At 39.1% G+C, this 26,176-nt stretch overlaps 2 protein-coding genes across 2 annotated transcripts; both read left to right on the top strand.

Moving 5' to 3' along the window:
* The first annotated feature begins 1,132 nt into the window (after positions 1–1,132).
* LOC116299311 (chromobox protein homolog 8) lies at positions 1,133–5,315 on the top strand. Its single transcript, XM_031707949.2, has 5 exons — positions 1,133–1,674; positions 1,759–1,802; positions 1,883–1,948; positions 2,066–2,138; positions 2,366–5,315. Exons 1-5 carry the CDS (start codon positions 1,567–1,569, stop codon positions 3,461–3,463), a joined length of 1,389 nt encoding a protein of 462 aa, XP_031563809.2. The 5' UTR covers positions 1,133–1,566; the 3' UTR covers positions 3,464–5,315.
* A 6,142-nt stretch (positions 5,316–11,457) lies between these two features.
* On the top strand, positions 11,458–23,715 carry LOC116299309 (DNA excision repair protein ERCC-6). Its single transcript, XM_031707947.2, has 20 exons — positions 11,458–12,103; positions 12,589–12,709; positions 12,877–12,997; positions 13,379–13,874; positions 14,261–14,401; positions 14,828–14,980; positions 15,450–15,582; positions 16,184–16,354; positions 16,464–16,640; positions 17,139–17,255; positions 17,351–17,446; positions 17,606–17,851; positions 18,591–18,701; positions 19,080–19,294; positions 20,076–20,377; positions 20,627–21,235; positions 21,758–21,898; positions 22,308–22,518; positions 22,889–22,931; positions 23,195–23,715. The coding sequence occupies exons 1-20, from the start codon at positions 11,763–11,765 to the stop codon at positions 23,588–23,590; spliced, it is 4,341 nt and encodes a 1,446-aa protein (XP_031563807.1). The 5' UTR covers positions 11,458–11,762; the 3' UTR covers positions 23,591–23,715.
* Positions 23,716–26,176: the final 2,461 nt, after the last annotated feature.

The raw sequence follows: 26,176 nt of genomic DNA, 5'->3' as shown, positions 1-26,176 counted from the left end.
AAGTGTGTATATATACACCGAATCCCCATTTTTTCTATTGTCTTACCAGGATTTTCAAGGAAAGACAATTGGAAAAAGTGGTTATATATGTATGTATATCGCCAAATTGTCATAAAGTCTTAGGTCTCGGTGTACCGGCATTCATAGTGAGAGAGAGAGAGAGAGAGAGAGAGAGAGAGAGAGAGAGAGAGAGAGAGAGAGAGAGAGAGAGGTGTATGTCTCTACATATATGTGCATGGTTGTGTGCGTGCTTGCAATGTCTATAAATATAAGCAAGGGGGAGATAGAAAGATGTATATAGCAGACTACCAAATATCGGTAAAGTTATCCCATAATTTCTGTTATTTTACCGGTACCCGGTAGGCTCACGGCCCGTAGCATGGGAAGCCGGGTTAGGGGGCAGTGAATACAAGCAAACACACAATTTCAAAATGACACCGGTCCCCAAATATCCAGGCCTTGCTACGCGCCTGGCTACAACTGGGATAGATGCCATTATAGCAATAACGGTGAAATCCTTTTACTCATTAAGATAATACAACTGGTATCAATAGGAGCCCTAAAGAGGAGAGATAGGGAAGTCGTTTTTATTGCTTTTTGAAGGCGACCGGTCCCTTCTTTACTCTCTTTGAGTACAATATACTAACGCACCGTCAATACATGCACTTCAAGTACGGTATCCGTACTAATCGTGACGCATGAAATAATTGAGTTATTTGTTTAGTAAGTTAATGGTTGCTGTTATTATTTCGTTGTTAGGTAATTTTCATTTACACTTGTTTTTGCTTTCTGTTAATTATTCATTCATGTATTCATTCATTTCATATAAAATATAATTTCATCTTCATTTGTCTTTCCTATTAACGAAAAAAAATTTTTTTAATTCGTTATCTTGGAATAATTGGCCAACAACTTTTAATTCAAACTGATTCTATCATTTTTGTTCAATTTTTTTATTCATTAATAGTTAAAGAGATTTACACGTGGTAAAAACGCGCGGAAAGTCTCCCACGTTGATTTCACGTGTGCGTGACATGCGTGACAAAATATGATGTACGTGACAAAACCTGAGATTATTCAGGAAAAAGTCTTAGATCGTTGACAGTTTGTAAGCTAAAGAATTTCGTACTGCTCTAGCCTGTTGTGTCAAATATCTAGCCGCTTTTTGTCACTTTCTTCTGATCTTGTACGACTTCAAGGATCAGAGAGTACAAGTGAAAGAGTGAAAAAATTTACCGATCGTTTTTGACTCGTTTCAGAGCGATAGTCATGGCTGGATTCGGCTCCTTCCAATGTTATCGTATGTCGTCTTGACTCACGATCTTGTCAAAGAGTTGGTAATTTTGCCTGATTAAGGCCTTTCAAAACAGACTCGACAGCCAATTACAAATGATTGTAGCAACGAAGTGAAAATTTTTCAGCCAGTCAGGAGTCAGTGAAGCGATCGCCCACTAAGTGACGTAATCAACTTTTGTTTTGGTTAATATTACGGGATAGACAATGAATGAAATAAGAAATCCCTCAGGCGAAGTAAATATTGAATTTCTAACCTAGCTCCAGAGTGCCATGGAAGTGAACCAAGGCATGGATGGTGAAATTAGCGAAAGCCAGCCTAATCCTCGCGCTGAGGGCATATTCGCTGCTCAGTGCATCCTCAAGAAAAGAACACGAAAGGTTCTAGACTTGATCAGTTTTGATCGAGCAGATTTTAACATGTTCTTGATTCACTAACGTGTTTCGTGTTCCACTTTTTTACAGGGACAAGTCGAGTATTTGGTCAAATGGAAAGGCTGGTCGGCCAAGTAAGTATTATGGCTTATTATCAACAAGACAGTCATTGTCATTCGCTGAAATATTCACCATTTTTTCCTTGAATTCCAAGGAATAACACTTGGGAACCAGCCGAGAATATCCTCGATGGACGTCTGATTCTGGCCTTCGAAAACAGGTATACTTTAGTCGGAATATTTCAAACGTAATGTCGTAATTCCATGATCTTTTATTGTCGTTGTAATTTTATCGGGTTTTAGTCTGTTCACTGCTTAATTTTCTCGTTGTTTTCAAGTCGAAGACGACGAGGGAAGAGGCCAAGATGGCAACGAGGGATAGCCACAGTGAAGCGGACTCGATCCGACACGGTTAGTAAGTTTTCTTCAGTCCACACTACACACACATTTATCACATGTTATGGTTCAAGAACTAAGAGTCGAAAACAGTATGAGATCTTATTTATATATTCTATCAATACTCGCAGTAGAAACTACACTAAACGGTGATGTTTCTGCCTAATAATTGGTCTATTTTTTCTGGTGAGTTTTATATTTCGCTGACGTTTTGATTTTTTTTTTTCGTCATGAATTTTCAGGGACCAACGACATCATCTTACACGAATAGATGTAGTGTAGGTTATTCAGATTGGGATTACGCTACTCATTCGCGCTCTATCAGTACTCGAGGACGTGAAAGCGAAAGTAGTGACTCTAGCTTCAGCTTGGATGCCACTTCTGATCTGACGATCACAGACGAGAACAACACTTCCAGTGCTAGTTCTTACTTGTCTGTATCTCCAGGTCCACCAGGTGAACAGGAAACTGCGGTCAATGCCGAGCTTCCTCACACTATTGGGTCCTCTTCACCGGCAAATGGCCGACCTGAATGTACTACTTCGCCGATAGCCACGAAAACCGTGGTTGTAAAACAAGATAAGAATTCTCACAACATTCGAGATATATTAAAAACTACATCTCCAGATCCTCCAAAGCAATTGTTTAATTTATCAGACTCTCAAACGATTACTGCAGAAAATGATTCAAAGCCTCTTGCTGGGGAACTCGATGATGGGCTCGAGTTTCTTTCTCGCGAGAAGCCCTTGTACCCTCGTACCAAAACCTCCAATTCAGATTTTCATCTTCGTCCCGTAGCGGATGAAGTCGGGAATGACAAGCGAGCAGCTCTGCCAGGCGATGGGGCAATGATTTACGACAGTTCTAAAATCCAGTTTCGACATCATAAAGAGACTTTGACGAAGGAATCGCCTGAGATAAAGGGACAGCTAACTTTTGAGGGTTTCAAAACCGATACAAATAACTTTCGAATGGGAAATTTGCCGGAACAAGGAAAGGTTTCTCTTGGTGAAGGTCAGTCGTTGGTTTCAGCGAGCTGTAAGCAGAACGGGGACAGACAGGATGGAGTAGAAAATCATGGAAGCATCTCAAAATTTCCTTGTAGGCCGGACGGGAGAGGAAATTTTGTGTCTGACCTTAGCAAAAAGTCAACTGTAAGTGACTCGAAGATGGCTATGACAGAAACTAAGTCTGGAGCACCAGGGCTAACATACTGGCACAAACCCCTCATTGATCAGATCTTTATAACTGATGTGACAACGAACTTCGTAACGGTAACGGTTAAAGAGTGTTTAACCGACAAGGGTTTTTTCAAGGAAAGGCAGAGCAATGTAGTGTAGTTGATGAACTATCACGGTGCAGACAACACTGGTGAAATAGACTGCCCGCCAGCGATATTATATAGTCTTCCCGTGAAATATGTTCTCTCTCTTGACCGAAAACCTCGAGAACAAATCTTCCTACAGACCCTCTTCTGGAGACCATCTTCCTTGACAACGAAATGTCAAGATCCCGGCTTTGATGACTCCATCACCAATTGTATTCACGGTAAAAGAGCTATAATCCAACAGAGGACCTAAAAAAAGCATAGTCTATGCCTAGTTTCACGTATATAAGTAATAGATGACTAAAGTAGAAAGGTTTAGTGCGTGGGCTAATTTTTAGTCGATCTATATAAGTTAAAGTACTTAATATACACGTTGTTGGATGTTGTTGAAACTGTTTCGAAGTGTTTGTCTTCGTATCAAATCAGCGAGGTCTCACCATTCTTCTGAATCGTTGGACGAAAAAATAATTCAAATGGTATATTCTGAATATAAGTTCTAGTAAAATCTAGTTTCGTTTCAAAAAATGTAAAGATGAGTAATATTGATATTTCAGCCCTAAATTAACTAGAAGATCTCTCGTTGCTAACGTATTACAGATACGAAGACTGGCGAAGGAACTGGCGTTTGACTGTAGAAAATCTAGCTTTTATATATGGTAAACAAAAAATGATATAATAATCCTAGACGAATTTCTAAAACGAAAAAGAAATTAATTATTGAAAAAGCGGGGAAAACGTTTTTTGGTGCTCGGGTTCGTCAATAGGAAACCACTTTTTGGTTCCTTGCGGATCTAAACAATACTTACTTTCGATACGGCTCGACTTTGACTTTCGTTTTTAACCAGACGAGCCGTTTCATCTCAGTCGTGTTAGGAAAAATAAGTAGTATTTTTTCCGTTTGTCTGGTTTTAAAATATATATATTTAAGATCTGTACTCATATGATGTTGATTGATGCTAATCGGTCAACTTTGCGGGCAAGACAAGGTAACATTTTGTCCAAAGGATTTTCAATTAGTCGGCAAAATCTTAAATATTTAGAGCTGCGGACTCTAGGAGAAAATCTTGGTATTTATAATTGTAGATTCAATAATATAAAACCTAAGTACCAAGTAATCGTGATAATTACAGAAAAGACACTGCGAAATGTAAATCTTTTCATTGTTCGCGAAGAAGCATTTTAAAACAAAAATCTATAATGTAAAAAAATTAAATTTTAACTGTTAAACTGTTGAGTTAAAAACGACGGTTTTCAGAGCGGCTAGATTGATAATGGGAAGTCCTTTTGTTCGGTGAGTTTTATTCATCGCTAAATTCAAACTTTGTTTTGTAATTTGGAACGGATTATGGACTTGAATATCGTACTTTAACTATGAAGCACGAACAACAAAGGAAGAAATGATTACGCTGTGATGTTTAAAAGCTCCTTTACGAACCCTGGATTAAGTTTTGACACTTTTTACAATGAAATCTTAATGCGATTGAGTCGGCTGTTGTGAGAAACGTGCTCCAAGAGTACTACTATAGTTGGTACTCTAAGAACAAAATGTACAAACCGTAAAAAAATATAAACAAAATAAGGCCTGGAAATGCAGTCTTTATTACTTACTGTTCAATTAGGCAGGGTTAAGAGTATTAGTACAGTAAGAGCGTTCGCTTTCGAATTTTTGAATTTGAACTTTAAAAAATAAAAGTGTTGTTTCGATGATTGTAGTCACACCGGCTATGACAGTATAATTACTTAACTCGTGAATTGAGTTTGAAAAATATGGAATTTTACTCGATGAAATTGATGTAGGCCTGTATTGGCCACTGATTGAAACGTTGTACGACGTTTTTGTTATAATAAACATAGTATTTACCTAAGATTTGACGCAGTGATTACTTGTTTAATACTTTGTCGATATTAAAAGGTGATGTTATTCACGGGGTTATTCTCGTCGGCGATTTTATGCCACATGCGATACGATAAGCTGAATCAAAATCTCAAAACGTGTTGCCGAATCCGAAAATCGCTACGGCATCGACGGTGTAGACGCAAACTTTAATCGTCGTTGCGAATCTCTCGGGTAGCATCACCTTAAAATTGCATAGATGATTGCAACGATTGCTGACTAATGCACTTGTTAACATTTTCTATAATCTTTATCAGTACTTGTCAGTAAAGGGGCCAAGAGGGCTTGTTTTTTACAGGAATACGCTTATAAAGGGCGAGGAAAGATTCCGCCGCGAGATATAATAATTTCCTTTCGACGCACGAAGCGCGCGCGATAGACTGCTGTTTCGATATCATTGTCATAAGACATCAAAACCTAATGTTTTGTAAACATTGGTATTGAAACTCGGTTATAATGGAGTAATGTAGCGGAATTTCAAAAGGAAAGAACTGAAACAAAGAAAAAAGAGATGGGAATGAAATCGATATAAAAAGGCGCTGGAAGAAAATAAACCCTGAAAAAACTGGGCTTATCAAATTAAGGGCATAGTGGCATGGTTAACTCACAGATCGAACCTTGAAACAACCTCTGCGCTGATCTAAGTCAGGGCATGGTTAACTCACAGATCGAACCATGAAACAACCTCTGGGCTGATCTAAGTCAGGACATGGCTAACTCACAGATCGAACCCTGAAACAACCCCTGGGCTGATCTAAGTCAGGGCATGGCTAACTCACAGATTGAACACTGAAACAACCTTTGGGCTGATCATAGTCAGGGCATGGCTAACTCACAGATCGAACCTTGAAACAACCTCTGTGCTGATCTAAGTCAGGGCATGGCTAACTCACAGAAGATTGACGCTGAAACAACCTCTGGGCTGATGAAAGTCAGGGCATGGCTAACTCACAGATCGAACCCTGAAACAACCTCTGCGCTGATCTAAGTCAGGGCATGGCTAACTCACAGATTGAACCCTGAAACAACCTCTGGGCTGATCTAAGTCAGGGCATGGCTAACTCACAGATCGAACCTTGAAACAACCTCTGGGCTGATCTAAGTCAGGACAATGCTAACTCACAGATCGAACCCTGAAACAACCTCTGGGCTGATCTAAGTCAGGGCATGGCTAACTCACAGATCGAACCCTGAAACATCTCTGCACTGATCAGTCAGATCGAATTGGAAATTAGATACAGATTGTTAGGTGGGTTTTGTTGAGTTAGGAAAACTAAAGAACCTGGAGAAAAACAGCCTTGAATCAAGGGAGAGACCTAACAAGTCCTACTCGCATGTGATGGCAAGTCCGGGAATCAAGAGGAAGAGAATATTGACGTACACATGAAAAAGAAAGGAAAAGGAAAAACAACAACTTGTTTATCTTGTCCTCAAACACTTAAAGCAAGCAAAAAATGTAGAAAAATGGAAGAGATAAGATTTTTTTGTACATATGTATGAAACCGAGAAAGTCGATCTTGAATGAAATCTATAGATTTAACAAATATAACGTCGGAAATATTGATCATGGACTTTTAAAAAATCTTGCGCGAAGAATTTCATCCGCCACCACACACGACTTGCAATATCACTCGAAATGGAACTCGATAAAACCTGAAAAACAAGAATAAACGTGATTTTCTGCTCAGTAAGATATTGACGGTAAACGAAGCGATACAGGCGGTGAGTTTAGATAGCCGAGCCGACCAAATTGATCGCATCAACATCGATTACTTTGCAGCCAAAATCAGTGAGTATATTGCTCTTTGGTAGACCGACGACGTGTGCTGGCAAGCAAGACATAACTGACGGACGTGATTTAAGAAAATTCCTCACCAGGGTGTGGACACTGTAAAACTGATCTGTACAGTGTACTAACGTAATGATGAAAGTAGAACGTTAAATTAGTGGAGTTTCTCAATCAAAATCAGGCGCGGATCCACACAAAAATCACTGACCTTTTTCACGAGTATCAAGGACAAGTTAGACGGAGCACTGGGAAATACTGTATCTGAATAACTTTTGGAAAACAGCATTTTTATACTAAAAAAAATTTTTTTTTAATATGGGAAAACGCTAATTCTTTCATACACAACCAATTAAGAGTTATTTTTCGCCTATTTCGCAATATAGAATGTTGAAGCTTTATCAGCTGTGAAGAAATATAAAGTGGTTTCGTGTAGGAGTGGAGTGAAAAACCTACGTATACTAACTTAAACAAACACGTCCATCAAGCCTGTGAGGGGGACTGCTTGAAAATGTCGATATTCGAGCGTATTTTGCACGCACACTGGACTTCGATCTCGAGGAGTTTAGCTGTTGGTGCGAAACAACAAGCTTCCATTTTAAATTTGATTTGTTTCTTCCTTAAATTTTAGGCACATTCACCGATATAGCTCAAGACATAGGATCCACAAACTTATCAAAATTTGACTCTTATGAGCCGATTCAAATTCATCCGGTTTTGTCGTATATAAATTGAACGACCCCTTGTATGGAATTGCTGTTAGGGGTGTATACGTAATGCTCTATACTACTCTAAACAACTCATTAGACGATTTAAAAAACATTTGACCGAGCGGTATTGTCTGCTAGTCTCATAGAGAGGCCCAACAAAGACAAAGTGATCTTTTACAAAAATATTTGAACGAATGCGGGTATTGTCCGATAGTGATTTTGATCTCATAGAGAGGTCCAACCGAAAGACAAAGTGATCTTTCGCTTTACTTAGCTCTGTATTATTGCCTTGTCACTCTAGTGGCGGGGCCAATATTGACTTTTTTATATATGCGGAAATGGCTCAGTACAGAGCAGAATAGATACTTGTTACTGGTCTGTAGTTTCGGAAACGTACTAAGTCGCTGAGTCCTCAAGATCATATGGGCTTTAATATTACATACAGTTATCGTGGCTGATTGAAGGAACTTATTCTCGAGAGACACAATACCGTTATTATATCAGTATTTCGTTTGTCTGTCATGGCCAGTTATACCATAACATGATACTACATTTATAACGATGGCTTATAACTTCGCTTACTCTACTGTACCCATCTTCCTAATTGGTTTGTCACCATGCCACAGGACATACACAAATTACCTGTCTTTATCTATCTATAGTATACCAACCTAATATACACTTATTTCAATAAAGTTAGTCGCCTGAAAAGCTACAAACCTACCTACCTACCTACCTACCTACCTACCTACTTACCAACCTACCTACTTACCTACCTACCTCCCTACCTACTTACCTACCTACCTACCTACCTACCTACCTACCTACCTACCTACCTACCTACCTACCTACCTACCTACCTACCTACCTACCTACCTAACCTATACCTATCCATCTGACCTATACTTATCTACCTAATAACCTATACCTATATATGACTATTTACCTAATATATCCAAAAAATCTAAAGAATGTGACTAAGTATGAATATGATTTACTTCCGTAACACCCTGATTTTCACAAAATTTATACTGATTACTGGATTGCCTGTGACAGTCCAGTCTAAAAGTGCGTCGCGTGTTTACGTATTGTTCTGGGTTACAGAATGCCAAAATTGCGCAATAGTACCCAGGGGTCTTCACGGCACTACATAAGAGTCGTTTGCGGACATATGATACAGACTCCCTTTTAACGTCTGATTTATATTCAAGTGCCAATCAATGTCTAATTCATCAAAATGATTGATTGTATGGGCGGAGGCTGCGAATCACGTCTCGGAAAGTAATGTCTACGCATATTCTTTTTTCGTTATAGTTGCTGAAATTCAAGGCTAGCTCGGTGCAGGATTAGGAATTACTCGGGTGTATAAACTGACCAAGAAAGTTGAAGATGCATGAAAAAGGACTTTCTTTTATTTGTCTACTCAAAATTTTAATTTGTCTTCTCGAAGCAGTATTCTATTCGCTCTAACCAGGAAAATAAGGTTTCAAATCTTCCCGTGAGTGAACAATTCGATGTTTAATATTAATAAAGTTGGCGACATTCAATTCGCTGTGGTAGATTGCGTTCACCTTGTTTCAAGTCATTTTACTTGCCAGATTTTTACTTGAGATCTTTAAAAATATATGGATTCTATATTCTATTGTTTTAAAGATCAAAAAACAAACAAACAAACAAACAAACAAAAAACAAACAAAAAAAGTCACCCATCTAAGTGCTAACCCTCCTCAGACGGGCTTGACTCAGTATTTTGAACGACAACGATTTATCCACTTGACCACGGTTCCAGGTGAATCAGCATAACAATAGCCGTAAAAACAATGCACCGAATAGACTATAATTTTTAACTTTATATTTTCAACCGATTCCGTGCGTGGCAGAGATGCAAGGGATTAGCCGATATGGTCTGGGGGCCGGCTGGTCTCTCCCCTGATGCTCCGGCTAGAACATTTTCTTGCGTAATTCGTACACCCAAGGGCAGAAGGATTTAATCGCCGTCAGGTCCGAAGTCCATACGCCGCCTCAGCTCTGCGGATGTCTCGGGGGTATGGCAAAGTAGAATCGATTTTTTAAAATTTCTTTTGGTGGGTAGAATCCCATATTATCCACACTGAGGATTTTTCTTTCTTTCTTTTTCTTTCTTTCCTTTTTTTTCTTTTCTTTCCTTTTTCTTTTTCTTTTTCTTTTTATTTAATCCATTTTTATTAGATAGTTTAAATTTTCAACGATAAGGCAATCTTTTTAGAGAAAATATATTCATTCCTAGTCGATTGCTTATAAGCCTGTATAAGTTCGTTTTCAGTTCGAGCTCGCAAGGATCAGTGGGTGGTGCCGTGAAGACGTCTGGGTCTATTGCACAATTTTCTGCATTTTTTGACAAGGAAAATCAACAGCCACTCCAGTAAATAATTTAATAACGAAGAATGGTAAAAAGATAAGAAAATGAATTGGTGTGTTTCTGACTGAAAACATTGGGATATTTGATCTTGTTGCGTCATGGCGCAAGATCAAATTCCCAAGTAGTGTGACATGCATAACGCAAAACTGTTTATTTTATAAATAGAACCTGCAGTTATTTTAATATTATGTAGAGAACACCTTAAGGGAGAAGATCGTCTTAGACGATTTAAACGAAATCATTCCATGTTTTCTGTGAAACATTCCAGTATCATTTGACAAACATTGCAAACCGTTCTTCAACTGTACTATTTCTATCATGTACTATCATGCACAGATACAGGCAACCCAGTGAACACCTATAGGGCGTCTTGTTCACTTAGTGACATGAGAAGTTTAAGTTGTTTCAAGCAGTATTATATTATATTTATAGTATAAGTCAGAGAAAAAGAATAAAGTCATTTTGCAATTCTCGAATTATTCACCAAGTGACTCAGTATAAGAGTTTTAAATTCATGGAATGAAAATTTTCACTGACAATAAAGTTGAATTAAATATAGTGTAACACTGGCGTCAGCACTCACCTTTAAAGTTTCCGATACTTGTCATGATGTCGGTAAGCAAAATTGTGTGACCCAAGTCATTCATTCCAGTAAATACTGTTGTTGAGAGGGAGAAAGAGAATAAAACTGCTGGTTTTCATTGAACAGAACCGACCAAAATGTTGCTTTGCTGTTGTGCTAAAGTAATCGGAAAGTATCAAAGATGTTAAAACTTCGCGTTTCTTGCTCCCATTCTCAACTTTTTGACCAACTTTTCGATAGTTCTACATTGCTTATAAACCCTGACATAATTATAAGCCAATTATACACAAATTGTTTCTCTCTTGAAAAGATTATTTTCTCAAGTTTCTCGCCTTTGCTTCGTGTGTCTGTTCACTTGTTCGCTTTTACGAAAGCCTCTCGTCTGTGATTGGTCGGTTTTTCCCGCCAATTCGGATAAAAATAGTAAAACACGTCATATACGTACGTGATAACAGTAACTTGAAAAACTCTTAAGATTTAAAAAATCTAGGTCCTTTTTAATAGAGCAATTTTTTATTTCATTTAACCTAAATTGATTGATCCTAAAATAACGATTTTTTGAAAAACTTATTGCTAAAAATTTCGAGAGGAAAATAAGATCAACCTCGTAAAGATTTCTGGGACCAAAACATCAGAGTGAGGTTTTCAAAATGGCCGACGAAGTAAGTAAGAGGCATTGAAAACAGCTGAAGTTTTCAAATTATTCTCCCTTCTATGAAGGACGCAGAAAGTTGAGTTGGCCGACAGTTTAGGGCTATAGGTATCGTAGAAAGTCTAGTGCCTTTTGTACCTTGTTTGGACCTTTGGATTACACGTATTCAATGAATTAATCAACACTGGTTTGCGTTTCTTTACAAAAATATGGTTATTTTGTCCTAGTTTCTCTACCATAATATTGATAATGTTAAGTAATCGAAAGGCTTGAGAACGATTTATGTATTATGAATAAAACCATGGAAGATGAATCAAACTTAGAAATAGAAGAAGAGGAAGAAGGAGAAGGAGAAAAAATGGCTGAAGAACTAGATCAGGAGACATTAGGACCAGTAGCAAGCCATAAGACAAAAAGCTATGGTATTTCTATTGACTCATCGCGTATCAGAGCAGTACCTGTAGAAGAACAATCCTCAGTGTTGAGAGGATTAGGGATTGATGTATTTAACCAAGAGGAGTTTGAAGAGGGAGTATTGCAGCAGGTTGATGAAGCTATTGCAGCAAAAGAAATGGAAGCACTTGTTAAAAGTTGGGAAAAGCAATTAAAATCTGTAGAGGAAGAAATCAGGTGAGTGATATCACTTGCCCATTTTCTCCACAGGGGAGGGTTGAGAAGCAGTTCTACATGGACTGTACAGCTGTATTATGTTAGTCTATGTTTGCATTGTGGTATGGTGACCCTAGATCTTTGGTGTCCCCAGTGGAAGACAACAGATTTGTTTAGTACAGTGACAACCTTAGGAAGTGCAGAAAGTACTCAAGAAGTGAGAGGAGCACTTGCCTATGGCTCATAATTCTCATTACACTTCTTCTGTGCCTTTGTTCATTTGACCTTAGCACCAGCGTGGTACTGACTATCTTTAGAAGTAAGTGCCAAAAGTACTCAAGAAGTGTAATAACAGATGGCTCATGCTTCTCATCATACTTCATTTAATGTAATTAATGAATCCCCTATTACTCAATGGATCACAGAAAATGCTGTTTTATATTTCTTAACAATAGTATGCAGAGTTAGGCCATAAAAATGCAACTTATTCACATATTCTACTATAGGACCACCATCCAAGAGATTGACCAAACAGAAAGGATTCTCAAAGGAATTGAAGCATCAGAAATCAGTAGCTATGAATCACGAAGACGAGCAGAATCAGTCAGAAGACAACATGACAACAAGGTGAAAATAAGACTGCTTTAAAGATGATGCTTGTCCATATAGAGAATATTTTTTCCTTAAAAAATCCAAGTACATACTGATTTATTATTTAGTTCCTAAAATACACATTAACTATAGTTTATGAATGATTCTGTTATTGGTGTTAATATTGATATCTTTTTTTGTAGTTGAAGCAGTTGAAAAAACTTGAGGCCACACAAAAATCTCTGCAGAATAAGATTGGTCTTGATGGAGAGGAAGAAGAAGTGGAAGTAGAATATGATGATAAAAAATGTACTGTAGCAGAAGGTATCATAATTATGATAAATGTTAGAAAATGTCTCTCGCTAATGGTCACCTAAGGAATTAAGGGTTTCGTCAAAGGGGCAAATAAAGCTTTGTTACAGTAATGATGTCGATTGATATTAACAGCTCACTACAAGAGAATACAACAAAAAATGAATTAAGACAGCACATCAATCAATTTTACCCATAAAAGAAAGACAAGCACATGTAACTCAATATATATTTCGTCATTGTTTTGTTTTGCCCCCTGACAAGATGGCCACTTTATCATTGAAGTTGCCCATTCAAGCTTCATTATAGAATTAGAGTCAGAGGTTTGATAGCCACTGGCTGTTAAGTGCTGTCCTTGATTTATTGCTAAATAATTATTTTATTAACTCTTAGGGCATGAGAAAGATACTGGTCAAACCAGTATTTTGCAGAACAGACTTCAAATAATGAAAGAAATTGAGCAAGAACGTGAAAAGTTGATCCAAACAGGACAAATGACACCTTTTGGAGGGTTTGTCAGTGTCCCTGGTACTTCAAAAGCACAAGACATATATGAGGATGAAGCTGACGAGGTTAATGACAACAATGATGACACAAATGACATTTGTCAATCACCTGTCGAAGTTGACAGTGATGAATACATCCCTGATGAGCAGGAGTTGCGTGATAGCTGGTACGACAATAAACCTTCAAGCACCAGAGCAAGCATTAGGAAATTGAGCAAACCTTCCTTGAAGAAGAAGCAGACCATTCCATCTTCAAATGTACGATACACAGAGGATGATGCTGTGGAAATCAAGTCTAAGAAGACAAAAAAGAAGGTTGTTGATAGGTTTAAGAGCAAAGCTGTAGATGATGGGGATGATAATTTGTTTAGGAAAAGAATAAGGTACAGTATATGCATATAATATTGTATGCAAACAAATATAACACTGATGGGGAATAGTGGTGATTTTCATCATAATATGTTATTAAATAATGATTAATGTCAGTAAATGTTGATAATGATGATGATAATAAGCCATCGTTAGCAAATGAAGATGATGATGATGCTTTTTTTGATCGGAATAATAAACATGTCATGATTATGATAATGATTGTGTAGTTCCAGAAATTATCCATACCCTTCTCATGGAAGAATTTTTTTAAAAGAGCCCCCCACCCCCTACCCCCAGAAATTCCAATTTCAGTAGATTGGTTAGTAAAATCGCTGATGATATACTAACATTTGTACAATGTTTTTGTAAAGAGTCCTTGTCTTGTGCTATTTCTTAGACATGAACGAATCCAGAAACTACTGAAAGAACAAGCTAAACTAGATGCAAATGCTGAAAGTGACAGCGAGGAAGAGATGCCAGACATGGAGTTTGACAACAGGATGAAAATACCTGGGAATATCTGGCACAGACTGTATGCGTAAGTAGTTATGAGTATATATGGGTGTGTTGATATAAGTTATGGTAATGATCATTGATGATAATGCCTTTGTTGATGCTGATAATGAAGATTTTGGTGGCAGTGGTCGTGTAGGGTATAGGGTTTGAAGGACATGTTTATGGCAAGTAAGGCTGTGGAAAGTGAATGGGGATATTGGCTAATGATGATGATGATGGTGATGCTGATGGTCATGATAATGGTGGTCATGATGATGATGATGGTGCTGATCATGGTGATCATGATCATGGGGATGATGATGGTGATGAAGATAGTGGTGTTGGTGATGATGATTGTGGTGGTGATGATGATGATGGTGATAATGAGAATAATAATGATGTTGATGATGGTGAGGATGATGGCGATAATGATGACGATGATAATAGCAATGATGATACCTCTTCCCAGATACCAGCAAACAGGAGTCAAGTGGTTATGGGAGCTTCATTGCCAACAAGCTGGTGGTATTGTTGGTGATGAGATGGGCCTCGGCAAAACCATACAAGTGATAGCCTTTCTGGCTGGACTCAAATACAGCAACATAGGCTCCAAAAAATCCAGGTATTCCATTGTGACCTCAACAAATTTCAGACATTGTGTTAAAGCTACTTAAGAGTATTGTTAGATGGGCTTCCTGTGGTTTTCTTCATCTCTAGAAGAAGTATAGGTTGGGGTTCCTGTGTCCTCACGTATCAATGAGTGGGTTTCCTGTGGGTTTATTTGTCAATAAAAACATAGAAACTGCTTAGTGACTTTCCTGTGGCTTTTCTAACTAACTGCCTGAAAGTAGTATTGGTTGGGGTATTAATTTACAATAATTATTACTATTGGCAACTCTTAAAACTCCATTCATGTTGGCTTAGCCTCACTTCTGAAATCAGAAAACAAAAGCAGAAATCAAAATAACAAAACTGGCAACTCCTGGATTCAAGGCTAAACCTGTATACACTGGAGTTTTGAGTGAAATGGTTTGGGTTTCCTGTGTTTTCCATTATTCCTACAGTGTCAATGATACTCTTGTCTGTTTCAGGCATAGTCTAGGGCCAGTGTTAATCGTATGCCCAGTAACGGTCCTACAGCAATGGGTTGCTGAGTTTCACAAGTGGTCTCCTGAGTTTCGAGTTGCAGTACTTCACGACACTGGTTCTTACCAAGGATACAAGGTAGTTATGTCTTGTTTCATTTTTGGTCTTTTTGTGTTTTGAGTCTCATTCTGGTAATGTAATACTTTCGGCAATGTATTATTTTCAGACATAAAAATATAATAATGTCCTTCCCCCTTCCTTTCCTCACCTCTAATCTCCTCTACCATCCTCTCCTTACCTTGCTTCGCCTCGCCTCACCCCTTCCCTTCTCTCCTCTCTTTATAATTTAGTATATTTGTAATACTCATACCTATATTTTTAAATATGTTATTTTACTTATAGATATACATAGATATAGATATATATAGATATTTTTCTTAGTACAATGTGAATAACAAAAATTCCTGTTAATGTTCAATGCTTTAGCAATACCTGTAAATTGTAGGTCATGCCAATAAAGCTATTTCAAACCTTATCTCTCCTCTCCTCTCCTCTCCTCTCCTTACCTTGCTTCGCCTTGCCTTGCCCCTCCCCTTCTCTCCTCTTCTTATCTCTCCTCTCCTCCCCTCCCCTTTTCTCTGCTTGCCTTGTCTGGCCTGGCCTCTCTCACCCATCTCCCCTTGATTCTTATCTTTTGTCCTTTTCCTGAATGTGTAATGTGCATTTCTCACATTTCCAGGAGACCTTGGTCAGGAAGATTTGTCAAGCCAATGGTGTCATAGTGACATCATATTCTGGTGTGCGCATGAATGCTGATTGCTTATTGGCTCAACGCTGGGATTATGTAATATTAGACGAGGGACATAAGATTCGGAATCCGGATGCCGAGATCACTCTTATTTGCAAACAGGTTAGTTTTGCAAGTTGGAAAATTAACAACGTGTTGTTAAATGTAAAAAAACTGGGATAAGGTTGTCAGAAGTATCATATATAAGTTCATCCTTTTACTGCCCTCACAGTTTCGTACACCCCATCGAATCATCCTCAGCGGGACTCCAATGCAGAATAACCTGCGTGAGCTGTGGTCTTTGTTTGACTTTGTATTCCCGGGAAAACTTGGTACACTCCCAGTATTTATGACAGAATTCTCAGTGCCCATCACAACTGGAGGCTACGCTAATGCCTCTAGTATCCAGGTAAGATAACCTTCACATTTTCAAACTTTATTGATACCCTGAAGCAACGTCTAAGCTGAAGTAAGTCAGGGTATTTGCTAACTCACAGATCAAACCCTGAAACAACCTCTGCACTGATTAAAGTCGGTATGGTTAACTCACAGGTCGAACCTTGAAACAACCTCTGGACTAATCTAAGTCAGGGCATGGCTAACTCACAGATCGAACCCTGAAACAACCTCTGGGCTGATCTAAGTCAGGGCAAGGCTAACTCACAGAACAAACCCTGAAACCTCTGGGCTGATCTAAGTCAGGGCATGGCTAACTCACAGAACAAACCCTGAAACCTCTGGGCTGATCTAATTCGGTGCATTTTCGGTTTTTGTGGAGGGAGAAAACATGGGGGGAGAGAGAGTGCGTGAAAAGAGCCATGCGATAGAACTTTTAGGAGTGAGTGCTTAAATTGCCTATTTATCAGCTCGTAAAATTCACGGTATTTTCCCCTGTCACCACTCATAGGTTCAAACTGCCTACAAGTGCGCATGCGTACTGAGAGACACTATCAATCCTTATCTACTGCGAAGACTAAAGAAAGACGTGAAGATGAGTCTGGACTTACCCGACAAAAACGAACAGGTCAGACCCTCATGCTTTTTATGCAGTATTCGAATTTAAGGTTGACATTAACCATGCTTTTTGTTTTCTTGGTAACTTTTTTTTTTCTGTCGTAGGTTTTGTTCTGTCGGCTAACGGAAGAGCAGCGTGAGTTGTACCAAGAGTATCTAGATTCCAGGGAAGTCCAGTCAATTCTGGCTGGAAACTACAAGGTGATTAACCTAGTACTGTGAATGAAATTGCATAATCCACAATGAAATTCCGTAATCCATCGCCTGATTGATGGCATTTTGACCACCTCCCCTCCTTTTGTTACCCTTCTAACTTATAGCTAGCGCATTGCAAAATTTATAGTGTCTTTTATATTTCAGGTATTTCCTGGCCTTATAATGTTACGAAAGATCTGCAACCATCCCGACTTGACCTCACAAGCAGGTTCTCTGATCAAAGCCAAGCAAGACAAATTGAAAGCTGAAAAGGGTCTTCTCCAGCCCCCGGACGAGGATGACGGCTACGGGGACTGGAGACGAGGTGGGAAAATGATCGTGGTCGAGGCACTCTTGAAGTTGTGGAAAGCACAGGGACACAGAGTGCTTTTGTTTTCACAGACAAGACAGGTAAATCCTTATCGATTCAAAAGAATACCAGCTGATCTGAGAGAAAATCAACTTCTAAATTATAATTCGATCTCTGGGCTTTCACTTTGTTTTAGCTCTGTTGTGATTGTCCCACGCTGTGATACAACAGCGAAAAGCTTTGTAGATTTTTTAGATTTTTATAATGTTAGCAAATCAAAATAGAGAAACTTTGCAAAACTGAGGTTGACAACAATAACACAATAACTGATGGGTTTACAAAAACTAATGAGTTATATATTTTTTAATGCAATGGTGGAGAGGCTTTTATTTTTACTGGTCAATTTTCACAGGCTTCGTGACGCCTCAGTTTTGCAGTGACGTCATTTATACGTCACTATTTCAGATCAGCAGGAACAGCATTCTCACTTATACTTAGCCTGCGTAGCGGCCCAAAGGGAAGGGGATTGGGGACTGGGGAGAGGAAGGGGAGGGGGACTAGGGAGAGGAAAGGAGGAAGGGTCCACCTCCCCTTCCTCTCCCCAGTCCCCCTCCCCTCCCCTTCCCTTCCCTTCCCTTCCTTTTGGGCCGCTACGCAGGCTAAATTATACTTTATGGAAAGCACAGGTTGCGTAGCTGTGAGGGGAAAAATCAACAACTAAATTCCAATTCCATAATGAAACGAAGGCCACAGGCTTGGTATCCACCAGCTATTAAGTTCTACCCTCGTAAAACAAGGACGATTATTTTTTTACACAGTGAGTTTGTATATATCTTATAGATGCTGAATATACTGGAGATGTTTGTGAAATCACGTGGTTATTCTTATCGACGAATGGACGGCAGCACGTCTGTATCGTCAAGACAGCCCCTCGTCAACAAATTCAACCAGGTAACTCCAATAGATTGTGTGTTTAACTAATAATATAAGCGTAGTACATAGGCCAGTGAGACGGTGATTCTTTTGGTACTTGTCGTCTAAGATCAGATTTGAGTTTGAACTAAATAGCACACTAGACGGTAACGGAGTCTACTGGATGGCCAATCAGAATGTCCTATATAGGTCACCGTGTCGTACCGTCTCAGTACTTGCCGTCCTAGAGCAATATGACTCTGAAACAATACACGGTTCAGTATTCAACCACTCATGGACCGCAAGACTTCTGCTTGGCCAATCAGAGCGTGCGAGCCGTTTCGTCTCGTGACAGTGTAATGTTCCAGGATTCTGATTAGACAAAAAAAATCCTTTCCCGAATATTTCAATTTTCAGGATCCTTCGATTTTCGTCTTCCTGTTGACGACACGAGTTGGAGGAATTGGAGTGAATCTTATAGGTGCAGACAGAGTCATCATCTACGACCCTGACTGGAACCCAAGCACGGACACACAGGCCCGTGAGCGTTCGTGGAGGATTGGGCAGTTGAAGAAAGTTACTATATATAGACTGCTGACGTCAGGAACGATCGAAGAAAAGATATATCACAGGTATGTAATGTTTGGGTAATGAGTAAATGATGATGACATGACGGTGATGATGGTGATGATTATGATTATGAATGATGATGGTGATGACGAAAGTGATGATGATGAAGATAATGATGATGACATGACGGTGATGATGGCGATGATGATGATTATGAATGATGATGGTGATGACGAAAGTGATGATGATGAAGATAATGATGATGACATAACGGTGATGATGGCGATGATAATGATTGTGAATGATGATGGTGGCTGTGATGACTGTGATGATGATGGGGATGATACGATGATGACAGTGGTGATGATGAATAAAATGTGCTTATGTGTTAGTGAGGACCAAGCTTTAATCAATAGTTATAGTTTTTCACTCTCACGGTATTATAGTTATGCAATATACAGAATTTTTTTTTTTTAATTATATTTTCTTATTTGATTATTTATATTCTTTCTTAGGGGTTTCTTTGAGGGTTGGTTAATATATTTTATAGTTCATGGGTTGGGTTCGGGTGATACACCTTGGCGGGGACTTATGTTCTATTGTGTAATTACCTGCCTTTGGCAAATGGCTTAAATAAAAATAAATAAATAAATAATAACAATGATAGTGATGGTGGTGGTCGTGGTCGTGGTGATAATGATCATGATGATGATGAATGATGACGGTGATGATGATGTTGATAATAGTAATGATGTTAATGAGTGATGACGGATATGATGATGATGATGGTGCTGATGTCGATGATCATGCTAATAATAATAATTATTATTATTATTTTCCAAGACAAATATTCAAGCAGTTCTTGACAAACCGAGTGCTGAAGGACCCCAAACAAAGGCGCTTTTTCAAGACCAACGACCTCTTCGAACTGTTCACTCTTGATGAAAGTTACAAAAAACAAGGCACGGAAACCAGCGCCATATTTGCTGGCACAAACTGCGAGATTAATGTACGTGTAAAGAAAAAACGAAAAGCTGTAGACCCAAGAGAATCTGCACAGCCGCTTAAGAAGACCAGAAGCATCGAGAAGCAGAAGAAAAAATCTAAAACAACGAATAAGATTACAACTGTGCAGGACGATGGAGGTATGATAGAGTTGTAGTTATCTCTATTCATTCGGCGCCATTTTGGAGGACAATGTTGTGTCCTACGAAATTACTTTCTTTATCATCATCATCTGTATCATGATCATCATCACCATCACCATCATCATTATCATCACCACCATCTTCACCATCATCACCATCATTATCATCACCACCATCTTCATCATTATCATCACCATCATCATCACCTTCAGCATGATCATCATTATTTTTTGTTATTTTTTCAAGGTGCATTCAGTATCGATGCTAGAGATATCATGGAAATATCCTCGGCCAATAGAAATGCTTCAGACAAAACTAACGATGCAAAGGATACTTCCAAAACACCGATAAAAAATGAAGAAACGAACGAGAAAGAAGACTCGCAAGACCAAAAGCAATTGAATACTGGTGTGACGAAAATTAATACCAGCGAGGTTGATATCAAAGGCATTGAAAATCAAAGCAGAGATCTACAAGATAACGTCACTGGTATGATGACAGCAGTGATAAACGATGGTTCATCACGTGATATTGGAATCACGTGTTCCGCTCGTGATAATCTCCCTGAAGAGGAAATGACGTTGAGTAAGCCAATAAATGACGCGACGTCGAGGAAATCTGTACCGGAAGTGAAGTGGAGTAAACCAGTACAGGGAGTGATGTTGACGCAACCAGAACAGAAAGGGATGTCGAGTAAATATATACAGGAAATGACGTCAAGGCCGTCTACATCAGGAGTGATTGGAGAAAAGCAAAAGAAGACAAGGAAAGTTAAAGCTTCGTCAATGAGTGACAAAGAGTTGAGAAAACAACTTAGGTTGAAAAAAGAGAAGAAAAGACGCAAAAAGAAAGGAAGTAAGTGGATTTCAGGAATTGTTAACGATATTCTTGGTGATTGCGTCTTGACGGTTACTGTTGCTTATATGACTGCTTTGATTTTTTTTTGCTAACACTTTGGTCGCTGCTGCTATTGTTTTTGCTGTTGTTGCTATTGTCACTGTTGCTATTGCTTTTGTTGTTGTTGCTGCTGCTATTGCAATATAGGCTTTGCACCATCACGTGATGGCAGCCATGTTAGATGGCAAGAACAATACAATCGTTTTACACGAGAAAGAATTCAATTCCCGAGAGCAAAGAGGGATTTTATTGTTCTACCGTCTAACCACAGGCAGTCCAAGCTGTATCATAGGTGCCGGCACAATGGTGCAAAGCCTCCATTGCTGCTGTTGTTGTTGGTGTTGGTGGTGGTGGTGGTGTTGTATCACATGCTGTTGTTGTTGTTGCTGCTGCAGTGTTGTTTTGTTATTGATGCATGTGCTGTTTTTGCATTCTTCTCTATATACATCGACATTTCTAACGAGAGTCTTACTTTAACAGAAATTGAAGGCCAAATTATTGATAACCTTGACTATCACGAGGTCTTCCATGACTCAAGTACAACCGACCTGGAAGACCAAGAACACAACCGGGGAACCCAAAGTGAAGACTTGATATTAAAGACCTTATTTAAAGATGGCGGTGAGTCTAAGACACTATTTACCAAGTTAGTTTACGCATTTTAGGCCATTCGTTGTCAAATGCTTACAAACTTATTTGTAAATATGATGAAAAAAGACTTCTATTCCTGTTCCCCATCATCCGACATAATTTACTTTCTGTATACACTGGTACCTCTATTAAGCGGAAACCTTCGGGACTCCTTTCCTGGTGGCCACTAAATAGAGGTTTGTTTTATAGTAAATACAGTACAGTGATACCTCTCTTAAGCGGACACCATTAGTTCACTTAATAGAGGTGTCTGTTGAATAGAGGTTAGTTTTACTGTAATTACGGTGGTACCTCTATTGTCCAGACACCTTCAGGACCTTGCCTGGTGTCTGCTTTTAAAAAAGGGTATCCACTGAAAAGACACTGAATTTTCCCGCAGGTGTCCACAGTGTATTGCGGCATGACGTCATCATGGACTCCGGTAACCCTGACTACACGTTGGTTGAGACAGAAGCAAACCGTGTAGCCAAGCAGGCAGTGATGGCGTTAAAAAAGTCCCGCCAAAAATGTCTTCGGGCAAGCGCTGGTGTTCCTACTTGGACGGGTGTGTCTGGGCTCTCGGGACTGGCAGAGACGGCTGCTAAGCCAAGGTTAGAAGTGTATGGTTTCTTGTGAATTCTCTTCCTTCATCTCTCCATCCATCCTCTTCCTTGCTCCCTCCCTTTTCTTCCTCCCTACCCTTTCTTCCTCCCTCCCCCTTCCTTCCTTCCTCGCCGGTCCTTCCTCCTTCACTTTCGGCCTTCCTTCCTTCCTTCCTTCCTTCCTTCCTTCCCCTTCCCCTTCCCCTTCCCCTTCCCCTTCCCCTTCCCCTTCCCCTTCCTTCTCTCTTTATTATTCCTCTCCCTCCCTCTATGTACGCCTACCTGCCTCCCGCACTCCCATTTTTCTTCCTTTTTTCCTCTTTTACACTATATCTTTTTTGCGTCCTCACTCACTTTCTTATTTTGATTCAATTTTTAGACCGAAATTTGGGAAACGTAACACGGCTTCAGCTTCACCTAAGGTATGAACACATCCAGTAATTTTTCTTTTATTCATTAATATTACTTTAAAACAATTAGTCTACTCTCCATAAGACAGCACTAGCTCTTGTCTGACCAAGGATGTCTCATTCTCGCTTGGATTAGTGGGGGGAAAATCCAGGAATTTAAAAGTAGTCACCTCCGCCATCTTGACATGGACAGTTCTCCTAAAGCCGACTAAATCAGTAGAAAAAAATTATCGAAAAAATGCTGTTTTTAAATTTTTTTTCTAAAAATTCAACAGCCTCCAAAGAAAAATAAACCCGACGAGCCGTTATTCAGCGGAGCAGTCATGGGTTTGCGAGAAAATAAAGACAGTGAATCCGATTCCGTATCGTCCAATCAGCTCCTCGCAAAAATGCGAGCAAGAAATAATATATTACCCGACGAGGAGGCTGGCACTAGTACCGAGATTGCCGGGACCGAGCATGATGGTTTGTTAGCAGAGGTAACTCAGTTTGTGTTGTCAGGGGCAACCGTACCAGGCCAGGCTACATCGCAGGAAATCGTCGAGCGATTTAAGACACAGCTACCCCAGGAGAATTCCTCGGTTTTTCGTGCAATGCTTCGTCGAATCTGCGATTTTTCTCGAGGGAACGACAAAAGAGGAGTTTGGAAATTGAAAAGTGAATTTTTTTAAAAACTTCCTTCTTTGTATATAGTTTTGTTAAATGTATTACTCAGTCGTATGGAAAAGAAAATATGTACAAGACAAAATGAGTAGGTTATTTACTCCCCTAGATTAAACTCAAAATAAGCCTTCAACCAATATATTATCTTGATTCTCAATGACTCTCCTCAGCAAGAAATCTTGAATGAATCTTTCTCCCTTGGAAGTCTTTCAAAACCTTTGAACAGACTCGAATGGAAAGCTACACAATATGGATTTTCTACGGTTCCTTTTTAAATAGCGAACAACAACTTTTTTATGACTGTTTGTTGTATAATTTCTGAATGAGAAGAAGCCTTGGTGAAAGTGCTTCAACTGAATTTGCTGTTTGTCGAAAATCCAACTAATCAAAACGGCATTTTTTTTACTTAAAGTTCATGATGCTTCCTTTGATTGTCTTTTTTCAAGACTTCGATCAAGACGGCTTTTATGAAAAGCTTTTACGTCTATTGGATTCATGTGCCTCCTCAAAAGGCTAACAAAAAGGCTATTTTTTAATGGAGTTTGAAGTACCGACCAGAGCACGTTAAGTTGCGTGTTGTGTCTCCAGAAAGCTTCCTGTCTCTACAAGTAGGGGGGAATAATCATGTTTGTCAGGTTATTTTGTAGGAAGCTTTTAGCTTTCCGTTTGAGTCGTCATCCGGAGTAAAATAGCTTTCCAAGTAGCAATGCGAACATCTTCAAACTTCAAACAATGAAACAGAGGATTAACAAAGGAGTTGACGAACAATAGCAAAACTCCAATGCTCCACAACTTGAGACTAGGCACAGAAACGCCATTGAATGCAATTACAGCTTGACTCGACAAATAGGGCGTGTAGAACACGATGTATATTGCCAGGATGTACGCTAGAGTGATGACAGATTTTCTGTACCGGGAAATGTTAATTGATGAATGATTAGGTTGTGAAGTCATTTGGCTTTGCATTTGGTTGTGATGGTGTCGCAAGATGTGATATATTTTAAGGTAGCAGTAACCCATCACTAACATGAACAGCAATATCCCTAATGACGTTGCTAAGCTGTACACCATTCGACCAATCAACAAAAGGAGCGCGAACATCAATGATATTACCCAAAATACCATGCAGACGATGACTGTTCTCGTGTTGGTTACCATGGTAACGTAGGTCAGGTGTAGGCGCAGGGCGAGGTATCGGTCCACCGTAGCAGCGGTTACCATAAAGAAAGCAGCCCCACAAAAAAATGAACAGACGGTGTAGGAAAAGTATGCAAAAAAGCATACCAGCTCGTTGGCATGGTGATAGCGTTCCAGAACTTTCCATGCTATGGACAAAGGTATTCCAAGAGAAGAGAGACCAATGTTCGAGACTGCGAGATTACTCATATAGATGTTTTGTGGTGTATGCAGGGAGGTTGAGCGAATGATGGCTACGAGAATGGCTGTATTCAAAATAATAGACGGTACGATTGAAATACTGCTAACAACTATTGCTGCTATGGTGTAAGAAAATACATCATCTGCAAGGTTGTACCATTCCGTGAAATGGCTGCACGAAAAGTTCTCCATTTCAGTCTTTTTGCTTGTTCACTTCCTCCAAAATATCTTTGTTGAGTAAGGATTGGTTGCAATTTAGCCGGGAAAGTGTTACTTGTGGTAATGTCAATTTTCGTCGTCGTCTTCCGCCTTTCAAAATCTCTTCAACTAACAAGAACTAACAACATTTTCATTCCGCCTGGACGAGAAAACATTCCTTGTTATTTTAACGTTCAAATGTTTTCCTCAATATCCTTACCCTCTTTGTAATTTGTCTTTCTCTGCTCAAGATCGAACCAATTCACCTGTACCGTATCACCAGGGAGTTTTCATTCTCGACGCCTTTTTCAATTAGTTTTCCTTCGATATTTCCATTCCAAAGTTAATTTATTATTCTAATACCACTTATTCTCTTCGACTGAGTTTGTCTCGTAGAACATCTACTTTAATAGTAAACAGAGTGAAGCCTCTCTTATCGACTTCTATATTTCATGTTTTCACCTGCAGTAATTCGAAGTGGAGGTGACAGCATGCAATGAATACTTTGAATGATAATGCGCTTTTTCGATACGCTCTATGACAGGTCAGCTCTTTCTAGATAAACAACTCAATGCGAAGCCAAACTGATAGTTCAATGTCTGTTTAACTGAATAAACAGATAAAATCATGCAAAACATATAAATAAGTTTCACCTGCCTGCCAGTACCAAACAAATTATTCCTCTAACTATTAGCCTTCCTAGAAACAAACAAACGAAAAACAATATGACTTCTACGGTCGCGTGCTGGTACATTTAACTACAGAGCACTAAACGTGACTGCTCTTTACTGTTTTGTGTGGTTCTTGTTGATGATAGTAGTAAATGTGAAGATGAGTAGAAGAATGAGAAATATAATCAAGGGAAAATATTAGAGAAAAACACGTTTTTCTGCTCATGCAACTAGAATGATGGAACTAACAAAGTTTACGCATTTTTCTTTCGGAAACTAAATAAGAAACATAATCAAAACCAATTTTCACTTTTTTCTCTTTTTTGAATAGAGAAATTGCGATTCTCA

The sequence above is a fragment of the Actinia tenebrosa genome, unplaced genomic scaffold (genome assembly GCF_029948245.1).
Source record: "Actinia tenebrosa isolate PJP-AT-01 unplaced genomic scaffold, QUT_ActTen_1.0 PGA_scaffold17__23_contigs__length_9995812, whole genome shotgun sequence".
Classification (NCBI taxonomy): Eukaryota; Metazoa; Cnidaria; class Anthozoa; order Actiniaria; family Actiniidae; genus Actinia; species Actinia tenebrosa.
Note: the sequence above shows the minus strand (reverse complement) of the source record. Positions and strands in the feature narration are given on the sequence as shown.

What these genes read in the sequence shown, in the direction of transcription:
- LOC116299311 (XM_031707949.2), top strand. Translation starts at nt 1,567, where the DNA reads ATGGAAGTGAACCAAGGCATGGATGGTGAAATTAGCGAAAGCCAGCCT. An exon ending in TCAAGAAAAGAACACGAAAG is followed by an intron (nt 1,675 to 1,758) that starts GTTCTAGACTTG and finishes ACTTTTTTACAG; the next exon opens with GGACAAGTCGAGTATTTGGT. An exon ending in TGGAAAGGCTGGTCGGCCAA is followed by an intron (nt 1,803 to 1,882) that starts GTAAGTATTATG and finishes TTGAATTCCAAG; the next exon opens with GAATAACACTTGGGAACCAG.
- LOC116299309 (XM_031707947.2), top strand. Translation starts at nt 11,763, where the DNA reads ATGAATAAAACCATGGAAGATGAATCAAACTTAGAAATAGAAGAAGAG. An exon ending in TACCCGACAAAAACGAACAG is followed by an intron (nt 17,256 to 17,350) that starts GTCAGACCCTCA and finishes TTTCTGTCGTAG; the next exon opens with GTTTTGTTCTGTCGGCTAAC. An exon ending in TCGTCAACAAATTCAACCAG is followed by an intron (nt 18,702 to 19,079) that starts GTAACTCCAATA and finishes TTCAATTTTCAG; the next exon opens with GATCCTTCGATTTTCGTCTT.